Source organism: Coenobita brevimanus, chromosome 25 (genome assembly GCF_032717465.1).
Source record: "Coenobita brevimanus isolate Jiangsu-jjx chromosome 25, ASM3271746v2, whole genome shotgun sequence".
Lineage (NCBI taxonomy): Eukaryota > Metazoa > Arthropoda > Malacostraca > Decapoda > Coenobitidae > Coenobita > Coenobita brevimanus.
Window position 1 is genome coordinate 3,468,138 of NC_136978.1, and position 17,510 is coordinate 3,485,647.

General features: G+C 42.8%; 1 protein-coding gene across 1 annotated transcript in view; it reads left to right on the top strand.

Moving 5' to 3' along the window:
* The window catches only part of LOC145393671 (neuronal acetylcholine receptor subunit alpha-10-like), an 84,072-nt gene that overhangs the window by 49,674 nt on the left and 16,888 nt on the right, over positions 1–17,510 (top strand). The window contains exon 3 of the mRNA XM_080267721.1: positions 2,810–2,854. Coding sequence (XP_080123847.1) covers positions 2,810–2,854 — 45 coding nt within the window. The remainder of the gene's footprint in view (positions 1–2,809; positions 2,855–17,510) is intronic.

Below are 17,510 nucleotides of genomic sequence, written 5' to 3' on the forward strand. Positions count from 1 at the left end.
TTCACCTACAGTTTCATCCACAGTAGAATAAGATGGTCGGCTGATGGCACTAACAAAATCAAAAGATCGTCAGGCATTAACAGAGATTCATGAAGATTGTTCCTAGCCCTTGAAATCTGAGAGCCTCCCCTAAGCTGAATATAACAGTGTGGTGGTGGGCATAATACGATAAAAAGGTCGTCATCGTAGTAAAGCGTCTAATGGAGATCGATGGAGATTGCTTCTAACCTCCACACCACAGAGATCCTCCTAAGTTGAATACAATCTGGTGAGGCCATAATGTAGAGTAATAAAATCATCATCATTGAGTGTGGGGGGATAAAGGAAAGTGTCTCAGCTCCTCCAGTCCTAGATCTCTCCTCAGCTGAATACAACCTACGGTCCCGGACTTGGGTCACCTCCAGAACTTAAATACTAAGCTGTGGTTAAATGAAATTCCATGAGCATCAAGTTGTGAGGGAGGAATGAGTCTCCTGGATTATTTGTCGAGTCGATCCTCCAATCTGGCTACAGTTGGCCACGAATTGGGCCGAAAGGGGTTTGGGTTATTCGTCAGGTTAAAACAAGTAGTGTATGCCGATGTTCAGGAATGAAATACATTGCCATCGTATTGCAATGGTTAATCTTTTCATTTCCCCCCCTTTTATTCATACTACCACCACACGATTTTATTCCTCGTAGGAGAGAGCCTTAACTCATAAAGGTCGGTTCCCGTTCTGGAACATGTGTCATGGGACGTCGGTCCCCGTTCCAGAACGTTTAGACACCTTACGTTCTCAGCCACTGCTCTACAATAAATAATCGTAGGACATTGGAACACTACTCATTATAAAGCTAAAGATTTGTATTTTGCTGGGTAGTAAGATTCTTAAGATAGGATTAATATTTTTCATAGGAGAGATTTTTGAAAAATAACCTATTTTTTTGCGAAAAATGCTCTCTCCTGACGGTCGATTTTATAAACAATGCCCGACCCCAAGGGGTTAATGTATATTTCTTAATAACTAAGCTAATCGTTCCGGTAAGAAAACTTTCCTAAGCTCAACAAAATCGTCTTACGGTATCAAGAACAAAACAAGTAAAGAAGTCATCGTTCCGGTATCATTGTCATAGCTTCCTCTGCTACAAAGAGTCAAAGAAGGACCATTAGGTTGGGTGCTTTTTGCCTTCCTTTGTACTCCTTGGTGTCGAAGTGGCTAAACTGATTCTCGTTATCACTCTGGATATAACACCGGTATTTCTTTTATCAGACCAGGAAACGGATAGGGCAAAAACGATTCCCCCCGTCAAAATAAATTCACCAATCCCACAAAGCAAACCTGGCAGTAAAATATGAGAGGGATCACCACAGAGTACAGGCAAAAAAAAAAAGTATTATGGGAAATTCATATGATCACGCGGGCGGAAACGAAATAAATCTAGGTTATCGTATCAGTGAGGGGAAGAAACAAACTAGGCTACCGTATTCTGTAAGGGGATAAAAAAAAAAATCAGGGGTACAGTATTCGATAAAGGGAAGACAAATCGAGGCTATCGCTTTCAGTCAAGGGCTGGAATAAATCTAGGCTATCGTACTCTCTAACGGGACAATAAATCTAGGCTACGAATTCAGGAACGAAATAAAAAATAAATAGGCTATTATATTCTGCAACGGCATTAAATAGATCTAGCCAACTCATTCTGTAAAGGGATGAAATAAACATTGGTTATTCTGTAAAGGGAAGAAACAGATCTAGGCTACCTCATTCTGTAATGGAATGAAATAAATCGTCTATGGCATTCTATAAAGGGATATAAATAATTCGACTACAGTATTTTGTAAAGAGATTAAACATATTTACCTCCTTCTGTAAAAGGGTTAAATAAATCCTCTATCGTAACCCACAAGAAGAAATGATTTATGTAGATTTAATGTAACGTTCTCGAGCTGTAGATTTTTTTATATACAGGAAAAGAGGAAAAGGAGAAAAGAGACAGGAATTATACAGATGATGGAACGTAGAAAGGGAAACAAAGTACAGGATGATAGCATGTACAACGTTTATATGAGAGAGAGAGAGAGAGAGAGGGAGGGAGGGAGGGAGGGAGGGAGGGAGGGAGAGAGAGAGAGGAAAGGAGAAGGAAAGAAGGAAAAGACAGAAATGATAATGATGACTGGGAGCGAAATGGGAAATAATTACGGGAGGAAAACAGATACAACGTTTAAGCGAGACAAAAAACGAAAGAAGACACGGAGAGAAAATAACAGCAATGTAAACACGACAGACGGCTGCGAGGGCAATACGGAACGAGAGGAGAAAAACGTAAAAGAAACGAAGCAGGAAAAGAGAAAGGGAAAGAAAAAAACGGAAAAATAGAATGAAATGAACAGAGAATAAGTGGGAAAATAAGGAAGTACATGTGGAGAAGAAGAAAACTGTAAGAGGTGAAGTAGAAGGCAAGGGACACGAGAGACAATGAAGAAGTGAACAGTGCAAAGAAAGAAAAGAAATATTTAAGGAAGAGAATACGTGGCAGAGAAGAAAGCAGAAAGAAGAGTACTAAAAGAAAGAGTGAGGAAAGGAGTGAGAGAAGGGTGACAGAGAGAGAGAAAGAGAGAGAGAGAGAGAGAGAGAGACAGGAAGAGAGGAAAGTTTGTGACGAAGGAGGAGAGATAAAAGTGGGAGGGTGAGATGAAATGAGAGAGAGAGAGAGAGAGAGAGACTAAAATAATGAGAAAAGAAAGATATAGGAGTGAGAGGAATATAAATATGTCAGTTATTTCCATCTGCTATTTTCAGTTACTGTATTTCTTTTCTTTTTTTTCCAGGATGAACGTAACCAGATCCTAACGACGAACTGCTGGCTAAATCAGGTAAGAGAGAGAGAGAGAGAGCACAAGAGGAGGAGGAGGAGGGGGTAAAGTTAAGGAGGATCTGAACTCTTATCCAACAACTTTAAGAGGATCGAATCGTCTTTAAGACAGAATCTAACCCTCCGTCTTTACCGGGGGGAATATTGCTTTCTCTCTCTCTCTCTCTCTCTCTCTCTCTCTCTCTCTCTCTCTCTCTCTCTCTCTCTCTCTCTCTCTCTCTCTCTCTCTCTCTCTCCCAGTGCTAGATTAACTTTTTAATACTTCGTTTCTATTATATTCTCTCTCTCTCTCTCTCTCTCTCTCTCTCTCTCTCTCCCTGTGCTAGGTTAACTTTTTAATACTTCGTTTCTATTATATTCTCTCTCTCTCTCTCTCTCTCTCTCTCTCTCTCTCTCTCTCTCTCTCTCTCTCTCTCTCTCTCATTTCCCTTCTTCCCTCTCTCCCTCCCCGTTTCTGATGTTCCATTATTTCTTCTCCAGCAAAGTCTTTAACCTTTATTTCCCCCTCCTTACCTCCCCTCCCTCCTACTTCTCCTTACCCTCCCTCCCTCCTTCTCCCTACTCGTTTCGTCCCTCTTCCTTCTTCCCCTCCTCCTTTCTTTCCTTTTCTCCCCTCCCTATTCTCTCTCTCTCTCTCTGCTTCTCTTCTCCCCATCCTTTTACCTCTTTTTTTCTTTCCTCTCTCTTTCATCATTTCATCCTTCTCCTTGTTGCTTCCTTTTCTTCCCTCCCTTCTTCCCTGTGTTCTCCCTCACTCCTTTCCCTCCCACTTCCTCTTCACCTTTCTTCCCTTCCTTCTCTTTCCCATTCTTTCATATTTTCGTTCCTCCCTTTTCCTCCCCAAACCTCTCTCGTCCATTCTATTTTAATTACTTCCTCTCCTCTTTCTCAACTTCATTTTTTTTTCTATACTACTCCTTTTCTCCCCCTTATGTCTGTCGGTTATCTTATCTACCTATCTATCTCGAATTCGTTTCTCTCTTCCCTCCCTCTACCTCCTTTACTTCCTCCCTCTTTCTTCCTCCTGTATGCATTCCCTCTATGGTTTTCTCTCCTATTATTCTTTTATTTCCTTCCTCCTCGTTTCCCCTCTTTCCTCAATTCCTGTCTCTAATGTTTCTCTTTAATAGCCTTATCAATTATCTCCTGTTTCCTTCCTTTTCTTCAGTCGTTTCAACTCTCTCTCTCTCTCTCTCTCTCTCTCTCTCTCTCTCTGACTCGGTTGTGGAATGGATGTTACGAGAGCGTCTGCTTGCGTGTGTACGTGAGAATGACTGTGTGTGTGTGTGTGTGTGTGTGTGTGTGTGTGTGTGTGTGTGTGTGTGTGTGTGTGTGTGTGTGTGTGTGTGTGTGTGTGTGTGTGTGTGTGTGTGTGTGTGTGTGTGTGTGCGCGTGGTTTCTTGTAGGTTAGTTAGTTATGCGACCATGCTGATAGCAAAACATCATATAAATACCACATATAAGAATGCTAATATGCGATGTGGATAATAAATCGCTAAGGACGACGTGCTACAAGCATCATTACCCAGCAAGAACATAAGCCAAGCTCACTATACCTTTTTTTAACTTTTAACTTGACCTAAAACTACCATCGTCCCAATATGAAAGCCGAGCTGTAACTGTAGATTATTACTGGTTGCTAATGACAGTCACGAAAAGGAACTATGGAGAGGATGTAAACGGTAATATTTTTTTAATCTACCAGAGTTACGTGAACGAAAAAAAAAAAAAAGGCTGAAAAGAGAACGACAGGGGACAATTCTGAGCCAAGTTAAAGTGAGGATATAGCCTATGAGTCTTCTATATCTCACCGATCTGAGGGTATATTTCCTGTGTAATCCTTCGTAATCTCGCCCTTCCTGTCTACGGTACTTCCACTCCACTTCCTACTTTCTTGATTCCCCTGCGTCTCTCTCTCTCTCTCTCTCTCTCTCTCTCTCTCTCTCTCTCTCTCTCTCTCTCTCTCTCTCTCTCTCTCTCTCTCTCTCTCTCTCTCTCTCTCTCTTTCTTTCTCTTTCTCTCCATCCATCATTCCTCCTTCCTTCCTGTCTCATTGTATAATCCTCCTTTCCTTTTCTCCCCCTCCCTGTTTAACTCCTCCCTTCCATTTTACCCTCTCCATCCATTCATCCATTAATTTTCCTTTCCTCCTCTCCCTCCCCTTTTTCCTGTCCTTGACTATTCATCTTTCCCTCTTTCCCACTCCCTTCTCCCCTTCCCTTTCCTTCTCTGTTTTTCCTTTTCCCACTATCTTTCTTCTATATTAACCTCCCCTCTTCTCTCTCTCTCTCTCTCTCTCTCTCTCTCTCTCTCTCTCTCTCTCTCTCTCTCTCTCTCTCAATCCCCCCCTTTTTTTCTTACTACTCCTATCCTCTCTCCCTGCCACTTCCCTCCCTTCCTTCCTCCTTCAACTTCTCTCCCTCTCTATACCTCCCTAATCGATCCCTTATTCTTCCCTTCCCACTCTACTTTTTTCAGCCTTCTTCATTGTCCTCTCCCCCTTCCATCTCCTCCCCCCATCATTTTCTCCTCCCCGCGACTCCCTCATCCTTCCCTAACGCTCCCTATATATTCCTCCTCCTCCTCTCTTCCTTCCCCCATTCTTCTCGTTCACTCTCTACTCCTACTCCCATTCTCCTTTCCTGTCTACCCCTCCCTCTCTGTTTCTCCTACCTCTCTCACTCTCACCGCGCCCACCCCTCTTGTTTTTCTCGTCCCTGCCTCTCTTCCCTCTCATTCTGGTTCTCTCCATCTCTCCATCTCCTCCCTTTCCTCTCGTTCTCTAAGTCCCTCCCTCTCTTCTCTCTCGTTTTCTTAGTCTCTCCGTCCCTTCTTTCTCCCTCTCTCGTTCTCTTCGTCCCCCCACTCTTGTCGCTCGTTCTCTCCGTCCCTCCCTCTCAGTCACGTTCCCCCCGCCAGCACATATTAGGCTGATAGGGTGCTTTCATTGAGGGCGGGCTTAATTTGTTGTGTATCAAGGGCTTTTGTGTCATAAAGGTTCACCATAGTACCCCCTCTCAGGCTTTTCTCTCATCTTCCGTTTTTTATAACGCCTCCCCTCCCTTCCCCTCTCTATCTATCTGCCTCTGTCTATCTATTCACGTATCTATCTTTCTTCTTCAAGCTGTATTTCTTTATTCTTGCTTTTCTTTCCATGATTCTTTCTCTTTCAAGACGTATTTCTTTATTCTTGCTTCTCTTTCCATGTTTTGCCTCATACTTTTACGTTTCAATCTTTCCTTCTTACTTCATATCCTCATCCCTTCACTAATATTTCCTTCCCGTATTTGGTTGATGGAAAATGTCCGATCAAGGAATCCTATTCTCAGACATAGGGCGTATATTTCATTCTTGCTACAGACGATTTCTTTCCATTTAAGGAAGATTTTTGGTAAATAAACAACTAATGAAGGAAACGAACATATCTTCCCCCTTCAGCGTCAATGATATATCCAAAACTAATTAGAACCATCCAGGGGTTGCGGGAATTTACAAAAATGTTATCGATCTGAAGAGGTTCATTGATGTATATCAAGGGCCTCTGTTGTAGACGTTCACCATAGTGCCCCTCAAAGGTTGTTTCTTCTCCCGTTTTTCATTCTTCCCGCCTTTATTCCTTGATTCACATGCTTTCTCATCTTGTTTTTCATCACTCACGCCTTTATTCCTTTACTCACAAGCTTTTTCATGCTCCGTTTTTCATTATTCCCTCCTTTACTCATTTACTCACAAGCTTTTTCATGCTCCGTTTTTCATTATTCCCTCCTTTACTCATTTACTCACAAGCTTTTTCATGCTCCGTTTTTCATTATTCCCTCCTTTACTCATTTACTCACAAGCTTTTTCATGCTCCGTTTTTCATTATTCACTCCTTTACTCATTTACTCACAAGCTTTTTTTTCACCTTCTGTTTTTCATTATTCTCTTCTCTATTTCTTCACTCACAAGCTTTTTCATTTTTCATTAGTCCTTCCTTTATTATTTCACTCTTGATTTTGGGTATACACAACTACACTAACACATGTGAGCATTTTTCTTCCTTCATTAGGTGTTCCTCTTCTCCCTACTTTAGCTTTCCCACTCTCTATATTCTTTTTATCGTCTCCTCTGTCGTCCTCCTCCCCTCTCCTCTTCCCCGACCTGCTCCTCCTCCCTCTCCTCCTGTGTCTCCTTCTCTCCTCCCCTTTCTCATCTCTTCCTCCTACCCTCTTCCCCTGAAACTCCCTCTCCTCTTCCTCTCCCTATTCTCCAGGATTCCCTTCTCCCCTCCCCTCTCCTCTCCCCTTCCTGGCACCATTTCATCACCCGGAATTAATTACAAACTTTACCGCCATTACGTTACGGCGCTGCTGTTCTACTCTAGGCTGTACTACGCTCTATCTAATTGTTGTGCTCTACCTGTCTGTATTTTGTCGTATCCACCTGTATTCTATTATGTGTATTAGTATTTTGTTTGTCTGTCTATCGGGATTCTTTCTCTACAAATCTTGATTCTGCTCTATCAGTAGTGTTGTAACTAATCTGTATTTAACCGTATCTATCTACCTGTCTTCTGTTATATATATTTATCTCTTGTGCTGTGTCCATGCACCTGTATTCTGCCTCATCTAGATATCTGTTCTGACCTACCTATATTCTACTTAATCTATCTATCTCTGTATCTACTGTTCTGCATGTAATTGTATTCAGCTGTGCATTATCTAACTATTCATCAGTATCTAAGGGTATTAAAACTGTAACTACCTATACCCTATCGTATTAATCTATTCCACTGCATCTATCTTTCATTCCAACTACCTATCTATCTATTTAGTTATCAGTTTATTTATTTACCGGTATCTGTATTCTGCTTTATCAACATAGAGCCTTATTTTCCTCTACAACCCGTATTCATTTGTGGCCTGTATTTCCTCTGTACCCTGACTCCTTGCACAGTAAATTAAGGCTGTATGCGGCTGTTTATGAAGCACACAGCAATATTAAACACAGCACTATATATCGCGGTGTATGCTATGGGGATTAGGCGGGAAGGTAAATGAAGCAGGATGGTGTGTTGTGGAAAATGGAAGAGTATTTCATTCAGTCTAACCTCACAATGATTCCTATCCTTTAAATAGCTCCCTTGATGGCCATGTGTTGTTAGACTAGAGGGATGATTTGACTAGTAACCAAGGAGACTGATTCCTACCTCACAACTACGACTGACTGAATTTCATGCAACCACGACTTTGTATACGAATTATAGGAGTTTCCCAGTTCCCTCAGATGAAAACAAGTCGACCATCGTTACTTAAAAGGAACAAAAAAACACCTGGAGAACGTTTCGCTGGTCACCCCTTACGAGATAAAGCGTCGGTTATTGGCAAGAAATGAACAATAACGACCAATGTATTTATCATGACGTTATTTTTCCCACATCAAAGCATAAATACACCAGATAAGTGTGTGTGTGTGTGTGTGTGTGTGTGTGTGTGTGTGTGTGTGTGTGTGTGTGTGTGTGTGTGTGTGTGTGTGTGTGTGTGTATCCTTGCCATATCCAGACGGTTTTACTCAGCTACTGTAGGTAGGGACTTTCCCAACTGGAGTAGTTATGCACAGCCTCCATCAACCTCTTTACCGCTAGAAGATTCTCCTAAACTAAATATATACGTCTAATAGTAGCCTAAAATAATAATGATAAAAATAATAATAATAATAATACAAAAAGCAATGATAATAATAAAGGCTTAGTCCAGAGTCAGAAGGGTTACAACAAAACAAAGCAAAAACAGACATCCACAGAAAAAAAGAAAAAAAAAACAGAACAGAAGAAAAACAACCAGTGCACCCACATACTCTGCAACAAACAAGCCGGTTCAAAATGAGTTAAATTTGGGGTTAAATGTAATCCCGGTAGTGAAAAATATACCCCGAGTAATAAAACGTGCAGGAAGAATTAAGCTATTAGGGGAAGTTAACGAGGGAGGGAGGGAGGGAAGAAATGAAGGAGGGAGGGAGGGAGGGAAGAAATGAAGGAGGGAGGGAGAGAGGGAAGGAAGTACTGAAGGAGGGAGGGAGGAAGGAAGGGAAGTAATGAAGGACGGAGGGAGGAAGGGAAGGAAGTAATGAAAAAGAAAGGGAAAGATGGAATGAAGAAGAAAGGAAGGGAACGATAGAATGAAGAAGGGAGGAGGGGAAAGATGGAATGGTGGGAAGGCGGAGAGAAAGAAATGAAGGAAAGCAGGAAACAAGGAGGCGAGACTGACTGAATGAAAAGAGCGTGGAAAAGCGAAGGAAGGAAGGAAGCAAGCAAGCAAGGCAGTTCTCCTTTGAGCAAGCAGTACCCAAAATATGTGATTTAAGACTGTGCACGACAATTTCATCTTGAGCTCATACTCTGGGTCTCATCTATATCAGTCCTTAATATCTTCTCTGCGACGACGTATTTCTAACTATACTGTATTCCTGCAAATTTTTAGACGCTTTTCTTCAGGGTACAATAAACTTTTCCAACAGGAGGAGCTAAATACAGCCTTCATTAAACCTTTCGAGACCATTCATAAATTGAATATTGTATAATTATCTGAAGTACCAAGAATAAAAGTTAAATAAATAAATAATACAGTCACCAGATTCAAAGCTTTAATCACTTCATTTTAACTACTTTTTTCTTCCTTAACTTACGCTTCATTTCTCCGGATGATTTCATACAACTAAGCGACGAATTTTTGAAATGAAGGAATTAGATGTTACCTTCACTAATCCTTTCACAACTGCAAGGTTCTAGTAAGGTGAATCTAATCGTCTAGTGGCAAGAATAAATTCAATAATACGTCCTCGGGCTGAAGGGAAAAATTTACTGTTTGCCACTGATATTAAAACAGAACATAAGAGAGAGAGAGAGAGAGAGAGAGAGAGAGAGGCGGGGGGGGAATAGAAACAAGGCGGCGAAGCAGAGATGTATGAACGATGGACGGAAAAGCGAACGGCAAAAAAGAGGGAGAGCAACAATGATGGATAATCAAGAGGAGAGGAGGTAGGATAAACGAGGAAGTGAAAAAGGAAGCAACAATGGAGCAAAGGTAGGAAGGAGGTAAACAGAATGGAGGGAGGAGATGAAGGAAAAAAGTAAGAAAGAAGAAGAAATGAAACAGGATGTAAAGGAAGGACACACGAAAGAAAGAATGGAAGAAAGAGGGAAGGGAGGAAGGAAGAAGATGGAGGAGGACGAAATAAGGATGGGATGAGGAAAGAGGTAAAATTCTTAAAAGAGGAAGTAGGAATTTAAAAATGAAGGAAGAAAAGGAATGCACAGGAGGGAAAGAAACGTGATGAAGGATGATGAAACGATGGAATGAGAGGAAGGATGGAGAGAAACAAAGGAAGACGGAGGTGCAGTCGGAAAATAAATTAAAGAAGGAGAGGATGAAGACGAGAAACGAAAACGATAAAGAGAGAATGTAAAAATGAGGAAAAGAAAGGTTAGTGAATGTGGAGGGATGAGAAGAGGGAAGCAGATGAAAGAGGGAATAAAGAAGGAAAAAAAAGAACAATAAGGAAGAGTATGAGGAGACATGATGACGGAAGAGAAGAAGGGAAAATGGAATGAAGGAAGAACAGAATGAAGATCTGAAGGAGACGGAAAAGGAAGAAAGAGAATAAGAAAACATGGTGATATAAGAAGGAAGGAAAAACGCGAAGAAAAAGAAAAGACAAGACGAAGGAGGGAGAAATGAAGGAGGGAAGAGAGGAAGGAAGGAGAGGCTGGAGGACCATATTTCTTCTCCACTTCCCCTTTCCCTCCTGCCCTCTTCCTCCTCTCTCACACTTCCTCCCTCTCGCTCACTTTCACACGCAACTCTCGCTCACTTTCAAGCACATAGTCCCACTTTCATAGTCTCTTTCTCAAACACACACACACACACACACACACACACACACACACACACACACACACACAAACTCAACTCCTTCCTCATACATCGCCACATATGCCTTTAACCCACATTCACTTCCTCCTCTCTCTCTCTCTCTCTCTCTCTCTCTCTCTCTCTCTCTCTCTCTTTCTCTCTCTCTCTCTCTCTCTCTCTCTCTCCGTTCCCTTCTGTCTTTCTCTTCCTCTCTTTTCTGTCGCTTGTTTCTCCACCTATTCCTTGTATTCCTTCCTCCTCTACTTCCATATTTTCCTAATTCCCTATCTTTATTCTTTTTCGCTTCTCCTCCTCCTTTCATCATCATCATCGGTCCATCCATCCACCCACCCATCCATTCATCCTCTCTTCCTGTTCCTCTCTTCTTTCCTTCTCTCCTCCCTCCCCTCCCAAATCCTTGCTAATTTAAGTGCACGTGACTTGGTTGGTTTGCTGCCCTGCGATTTATAGTCACTAGTTCCTGCGTTTAGTCTTGCTTCCTTCCCTCCTTCACTACTTCATTCTTAACTACAACTCCTTCGTCTTCCTTTCTTTTCTTCCCTTCCTCCTGCGTTTAGCCTTCATTCTCATCCTCTCAACTTCTTTCGCACGCTGTTTCCTTCAGTAGTTCCTTGTTTCTCTTCCACGTTCATTATTAACTTCATTCTTTCCTTCCTCCTTCTTAACTTCCTTTACTTCTCATTGCTTTTCCTTCTTCCTTCCTTCCTTACTTTCTTCCCTTCCTCCTGCCTTCAGTCTTCAATCTCTTCCTCCATAATTTCCTTCATTTGTTTCTTCCTGCTCATCATTACTTCCTTGGTTCTTCCCCCTCCTTCATTATAGTACTTCATTCATTTTCGGCTTTCTTCTCGACATCTACGTTAAGCCTTCCCTCCTTCACTACATCCTTCCTTTTACAAGTTACTTTCTTCACTAGCCTTCCTTCCCTTTCTCTTTTATTATTTACATCAGTATTTATCTATTCGCTATTTCCTTCATTCGTTACTGCCTTTCCCTTCTGCGTGAATGAGAAAGAATTCATGAAAGAGCGAAAGAAGAAGTCCATGGTGAATGAATGAAAGATTGAGAAAGGAAGTAAGTAAGAGGACAGGGTGTGAAAAATGACTGGTGGCATTAAGAATGAAGGAGAGAGGGAAGCAGGGAATAAGGGAAAATCAGGGAAGAGAGAGAGAGAGAGAGAGAGAGAGAGAGGGGGGGGGAAGAAAGGCGAGAAAACTGAAATTTTAATAGAAGAGGGGTGTTGATACAAGAGAGGGAAGAAAGAGAAAGGATACAATACAAAAGGACAAACAGAACGAGAAATTGGGGGGAATGGAAAAGAACCTGGAAGAAAGAGGTGAAGAAGGAAAGCAGAAAGACAAAGATACAATACAAAAGGACAAACAGAACGAGAAATTGGGGGGAATGGAAAAGAACCTGGAAGAAAGAGGTGAAGAAGGAAAGGAGAAGGGAAAGAGGTGAAGAAGGAAAGGAGAAGGGAAAGAGGTGAAGAAGGAAAGGAGAAGGGAAAGAGGTGAAGAAGGAAAGAAGGGAAGGAGGTGAAGATGGAAAGAAGAAGGGAAAGAGGGGAAGAAGGAAAGGAGAAGGGAAAGAGATGAAGAAGAAAAGAAGGGAAGGAAGTGAAAGGGAAGAAGGTGAGGGGTTACAAAAGGACAGTCAAGAAATACGGAAAAGAAAGAGAGAGGGGAAATGGTGGACGAGAGAGGGGAAGAAATGTGGGAAGAGGGAGGGAGAGAAGGAAGGAATAAAAGGCTGAGGGAAAGAGAAGGAGGGAGGGAAGGGGTGAAACGGAAAGAAGAAAAGTGGATACAAATAATCAAGTATGAAGGTACGAAGGAAAGAGGAACAGAACGAAAGAAAAAAAATGCTGCTGAGAAGTAAAGAAGAGAGGAAAGAGAGAAATGAGGCGGAAGAAAAGAAGGTAAAATATGACAACCTAAGAAATGAGGTGAAGCTAAAGGGAGGAGAAGGCTGAGGAAATGAGAGAGAGAGAGAGAGAGAGAGAGAGAGAGAGAGAGAGAGAGGTGGAAAAGCCATACAAGAAGCAGCCATAGAAGGAGGGTGAGCGAGGGATGGAAGGAGAGGGGTAGAAGAGGTGGTGCCCGGAAGGGGTGAGGGGAGGTGCAGGGCTAGAGGGAGAGAGGAGAAAGGAGAGGGGGAGGGAGGAGGGGCGGGGAGAAGGAAAGAGGAGGAGGGGGATTGGAGGAAAGGAGAGAAAAAACAAAAAGAACAAAGGAAAAGGCAAGAGGTGGGAATGGAGGAAGCAGGGAAAGTAGAGAGACACATTGGACAGAGAAGGGGAAGAAGAGGGGAGTGGAATGAATGAAAACAGGGGAAAGAGGAATGGGAAGAGGAAGGGGAGGTAAAATGGGGGGGGGTAAAGAAGGGGAGGGGGAAGGGAAAGAGGATGGGAAGGGAAAGAGGAAGTGGGAGTGTGAGGGGAGGAAAGGAAAACGATGAGGGAAGAGATAAGGAAGGACCGAACAGGGAGGAAAGAAAGGGGGAGAGAGGACAATGAAAGAGGACGGGGGAGGAGGAGGAGGGGAGAGGGGGAGGAGGGAAACAGGAGGAGAGGGTGGAGGGTACAGGAGGACAGTGGGTGACATGTAATATTGTTTTATGGGTTCCGTATATTTACTACCACACCAGCATTATTTTGGCCTCAGCTGTCCCCCCAATATACATATACGCCACTCACATAACCATTCATGCGCATACATACATACGTACATACATACACTTCATACATGCATACACACATATACGCCGTACATGCATATATTACACATACACGTAACAGTACTCTCTCTCTCTCTCTCTCTCTCTCTCTCTCTCTCTCTCTCACACACACACACACACACACACACACACACACACACGTAACACTGAAGGCGATACACTCATACAAAGACAAAGGATGAGAGCAGGAGAGGATATTAACCAGGAAACAAGAATGGAGTCAAAATACCGTAAATCACCCGATGGTAATGACGGGCACTGTTTCCTACCCCTTTCACTACCACTGTCCTCTCCTAGGTTATAAAGAGAGAGAGAGAGAGAGAGAGAGAGAGAGGGATGGTGGAAGGACGAATATATTAACAGACATCATACCGAGCGACTTAATGGAAAACTAGAATTAATGTCACCGGACTGAATGGGTCTGATGACGCATCTGAACTCCTTTATTGAGGGTTCTATCCCCGGCAAAAGTAAATAAATAAATAGTTAAATAAGTAAAAATCGTCATGGGGTGCGAAAATATAAAATGTTATCGTGCCAAATTAGTTAATGGAATTTCAAAACCTCTTCACTACGAGGGCCCTAAAGGTGAACGAAGTTGTCTGGTGGTAACTACAGTAATAAATGATGTCATCGTACTGATCCGGTTGATAAGACTGATTTCAAGCACTTCTCCCCGAAAGGTTTCCCCTAGGCCGAATAAAATCGTCTGCCAGTAGCAAGAATTATAAAATAAAAATTCATCGTAGAGAACAGGTAATTAAAATAATAAAACTGTCTTGGGGAGAGGGTCAAGAGCGGCGGTAAGATTTATGTGAAAAGTAAGCAATGGATTGATGCGCTGGCGTCATTACTTCCTTCATCCCCGCTCTTTCTTCTTTTTTCCTCTCCACTCTTTCATCTTCTTTCTCACTTTCTTCCATCATTCCCTGTGTCTATTCCCCAATTTCTCTTTCCTTCGACGGACCATAAAAACACACAAATATATCTTGGCGTAACAAAATCAGCATAGTTAAAAACAATAAACTTGTCTAAGGAAGAGGTGGAAGGGAGACTAAGATGTATAAGAAAAACAAGCAGTGCTCTGAAGGGTCAGGGTGGGAGTGGTATCTACACTGTGCTGACCCTCTTTGTACTAAATTCCCACTTCTTCCCTACTCTCTACTTTTCCTCTTCCTCTCTTCTTTCCCTTCCTTCTCTTCTTCCATCCTTTCCTGTTACCTTTTCCCTTATTCCTTTCTCAGTTTCTACATCCTTGCTTTCTCCTTCCATTCCCTTCCTTCACTCCCTATCCTCCCTCCTTCCCTCTTCTTAAAGATCCCTGCCTCTTTCTTCCCACTTCCAGTTGCCTCGTCTTTACCCCTTTCCTTTTTCACTTCCTGTCTCTTTCCTTTGTCTCATCCTTCCCTCTTCTGTTTCTTACATCCCTTCCCCTTTCCCTCCTTTCTTTTCCCTTCCCCTTCCCCATTCCCCTTTAAGTCCTAGCCTCCTTCCTTTCTCTTTCAATTACTTCATCCTTTCTTTTGCTTCTCCCACTTCCCTCCTTCCTTTTCTTTCCTCTCTTCCCAACCCTTTCCTCATCTTACTGGCGATTCTCTTGAGTCTACTCTGGCGACTCTTTCTGTACTCTTGCTCAGCACTGGGGACGTTCATAAACAATAAGAGGTTCAGGGCGTCAAGGAGAAAGAAGTTTGACAGACAGGAGGAAAGACCGACTAATAAAAAGGAAGATATTGTGACGAGAATATTGAAAGTAGCAAACTCATCTGAGGGTATCGACCACATCACATAATAGACATAAAAACGGGGCATACATACATATATGCGACCTGTCACATATACTATATACACATGCACACACCGAGATACAAATGCAGTACACACACATTATACAGTATAAAAACACAGCTGATCAAACTTGTACACAAGTAGACATACGTACACTTCCACGTATGTATACGTGAATGTAGATTTCTCACACACACACACACACACACACACACACACACACACACACACACACACACACACACACACACACACACACATCAGGAGGCTAAACAAGGACACAGTTTCACACATCACCAGAACAAATGAGCATATATGTCCTCTTCCACGGCCAATCACTCCCCTAATATACAAGCCCACCCTCCCACCTACACACACACACACATACATACACACACACACACACACACACACACACACACACACACACACACACACACACACACACACACACACACACACACAAAGGGCATGCACACAGAGCCTTCCGTATATTTCTAACTCGGTAAACACACATATGTGACACCTACTGCTCTCTCTCTCTCTCTCTCTCTCTCTCTCTCTCTCTCTCTCAAACACACACACACACACACACACACACACACACACACACACACATTCATACCAATACAATCTCTCTCTAGACACACACACATTAACAACACATACAAAACTTACATACAGACTTTAAACACACACCTCAAACATCTAAAAACACAAACATCAGCACACAAACACAAACACCAACCGGAAATTAAGAGAAGTATGTTAGCGGCCTGAAAACTGTCGCTTTAATGTTTTAAGATAGTTGCCTGCAGCTTAAGTAGGAGAAGGGGGGGTGAGAGAACCACGGAGGGAAGAAAGGAGAGAAGAGAGGAGAGGAGGAAGTGAAAATGAGGAAGGGAAGGAGAGAGTGAGGAGGAAGCGAGAACAAGAGGGAGGAAGAGAGAAGGGACAGGAAGAGGGGGAAGGAGGAACGTGAGAAGAGAGAAGGAAGAAATCAGAATCAAGGAGGAAAAGGACTGGAATGAAAAAAGGGAGGGAGAGAGAGAGAGAGAGAGAGAGAGGGGATGTTGGTGTAGTGAAGGGGAAGGAAAGGTATAGACAAGTTGATTACGCCACGGTCGAGAGAGAGAGAGAGAGAGAGAGAGAGAGAGAGAGAGAGAGAAGGGGGAGTAAAGCTAGTTAAGCTACGTGAGAAAAAAATAAAAAATAAAAAGGAATGAATGGAAAGGAAGAAAGTGACGGAGAAGGGAAAACAAATTGAGGAAGATAATGAAAGAGATGGGAGGAAAGAAATTGGAAAGGAAGAGACTGAAAGAAAGGGAAGAAAGGGAAGCCAAGGGAAGAGGAGAGAGGAAGGAGAGATAGGGGCAAGAGGATGGGAGAGAGGAAGATGGAAGGGGAAGAAAGAGGAAGGACGGAGGTGGAGTAGGGGGAAGGGAATATGGCAAAGGCGGAACAAGGGAGAGGATGAAGGGAAAGGAATGATGGGAAAACGTAAAAGGAAGAAGGGAGAGAAGGAGAGAAATATAATGAACGGGAAGGAAGACATACGAAGGAAAGGGGGAGACGAGAGAGAAGACAGGGGAAGGAAGGAAGGAGTGACAAAAATCCTGGCAAACTGGAAGATACACCCAGCTTCTTTTTCTCTCCTCCCTTTGTTTGATGAAAATAAGGGAGAGGGGAGGTGATGGAGGGAGGACAGGAGAGAGGAACGTTGAAGAATGAAAGGGAAAATTGAGTTATGCCACCCACCTACCCCTCACTTCTTCACCCCTCCTCCTCATCTGCACATCTTTCCTCCTCACCTCCAAATCTATCCTCCCCACTTCCACATATTTCTCTCACTGAGTCCACCTCTCTCTCTCTCTCTCTCTCTCTCTCTCTCTCTCTCTCTCTCTCTCTCTCTCTCTCTCTCGTTAGACGGTGGCCAGAAACTGTTCCAGGTAAATAGTAGCATCATTTAGGTGGATGGCCGACGTTACTCCTGGTGATTTAGACCCATCAGTGCGCTGATCTTTAAAAATCGTATTCTCGGTATCTCCAGACGATTTTATTCAGCTTCCGTCTTGTCAACTTGAAGTGGTTAGATAAAGGCTTTTGCTTTTCTTTCCGCCTTCACCTCGAGGGAGGGGGAGAGGGGCCTCCTCATATGTATCACTTAAACTGTTAAACGATATACAGGTTTGGAGTGACTTGTCAATTGGAGAGGTCAAA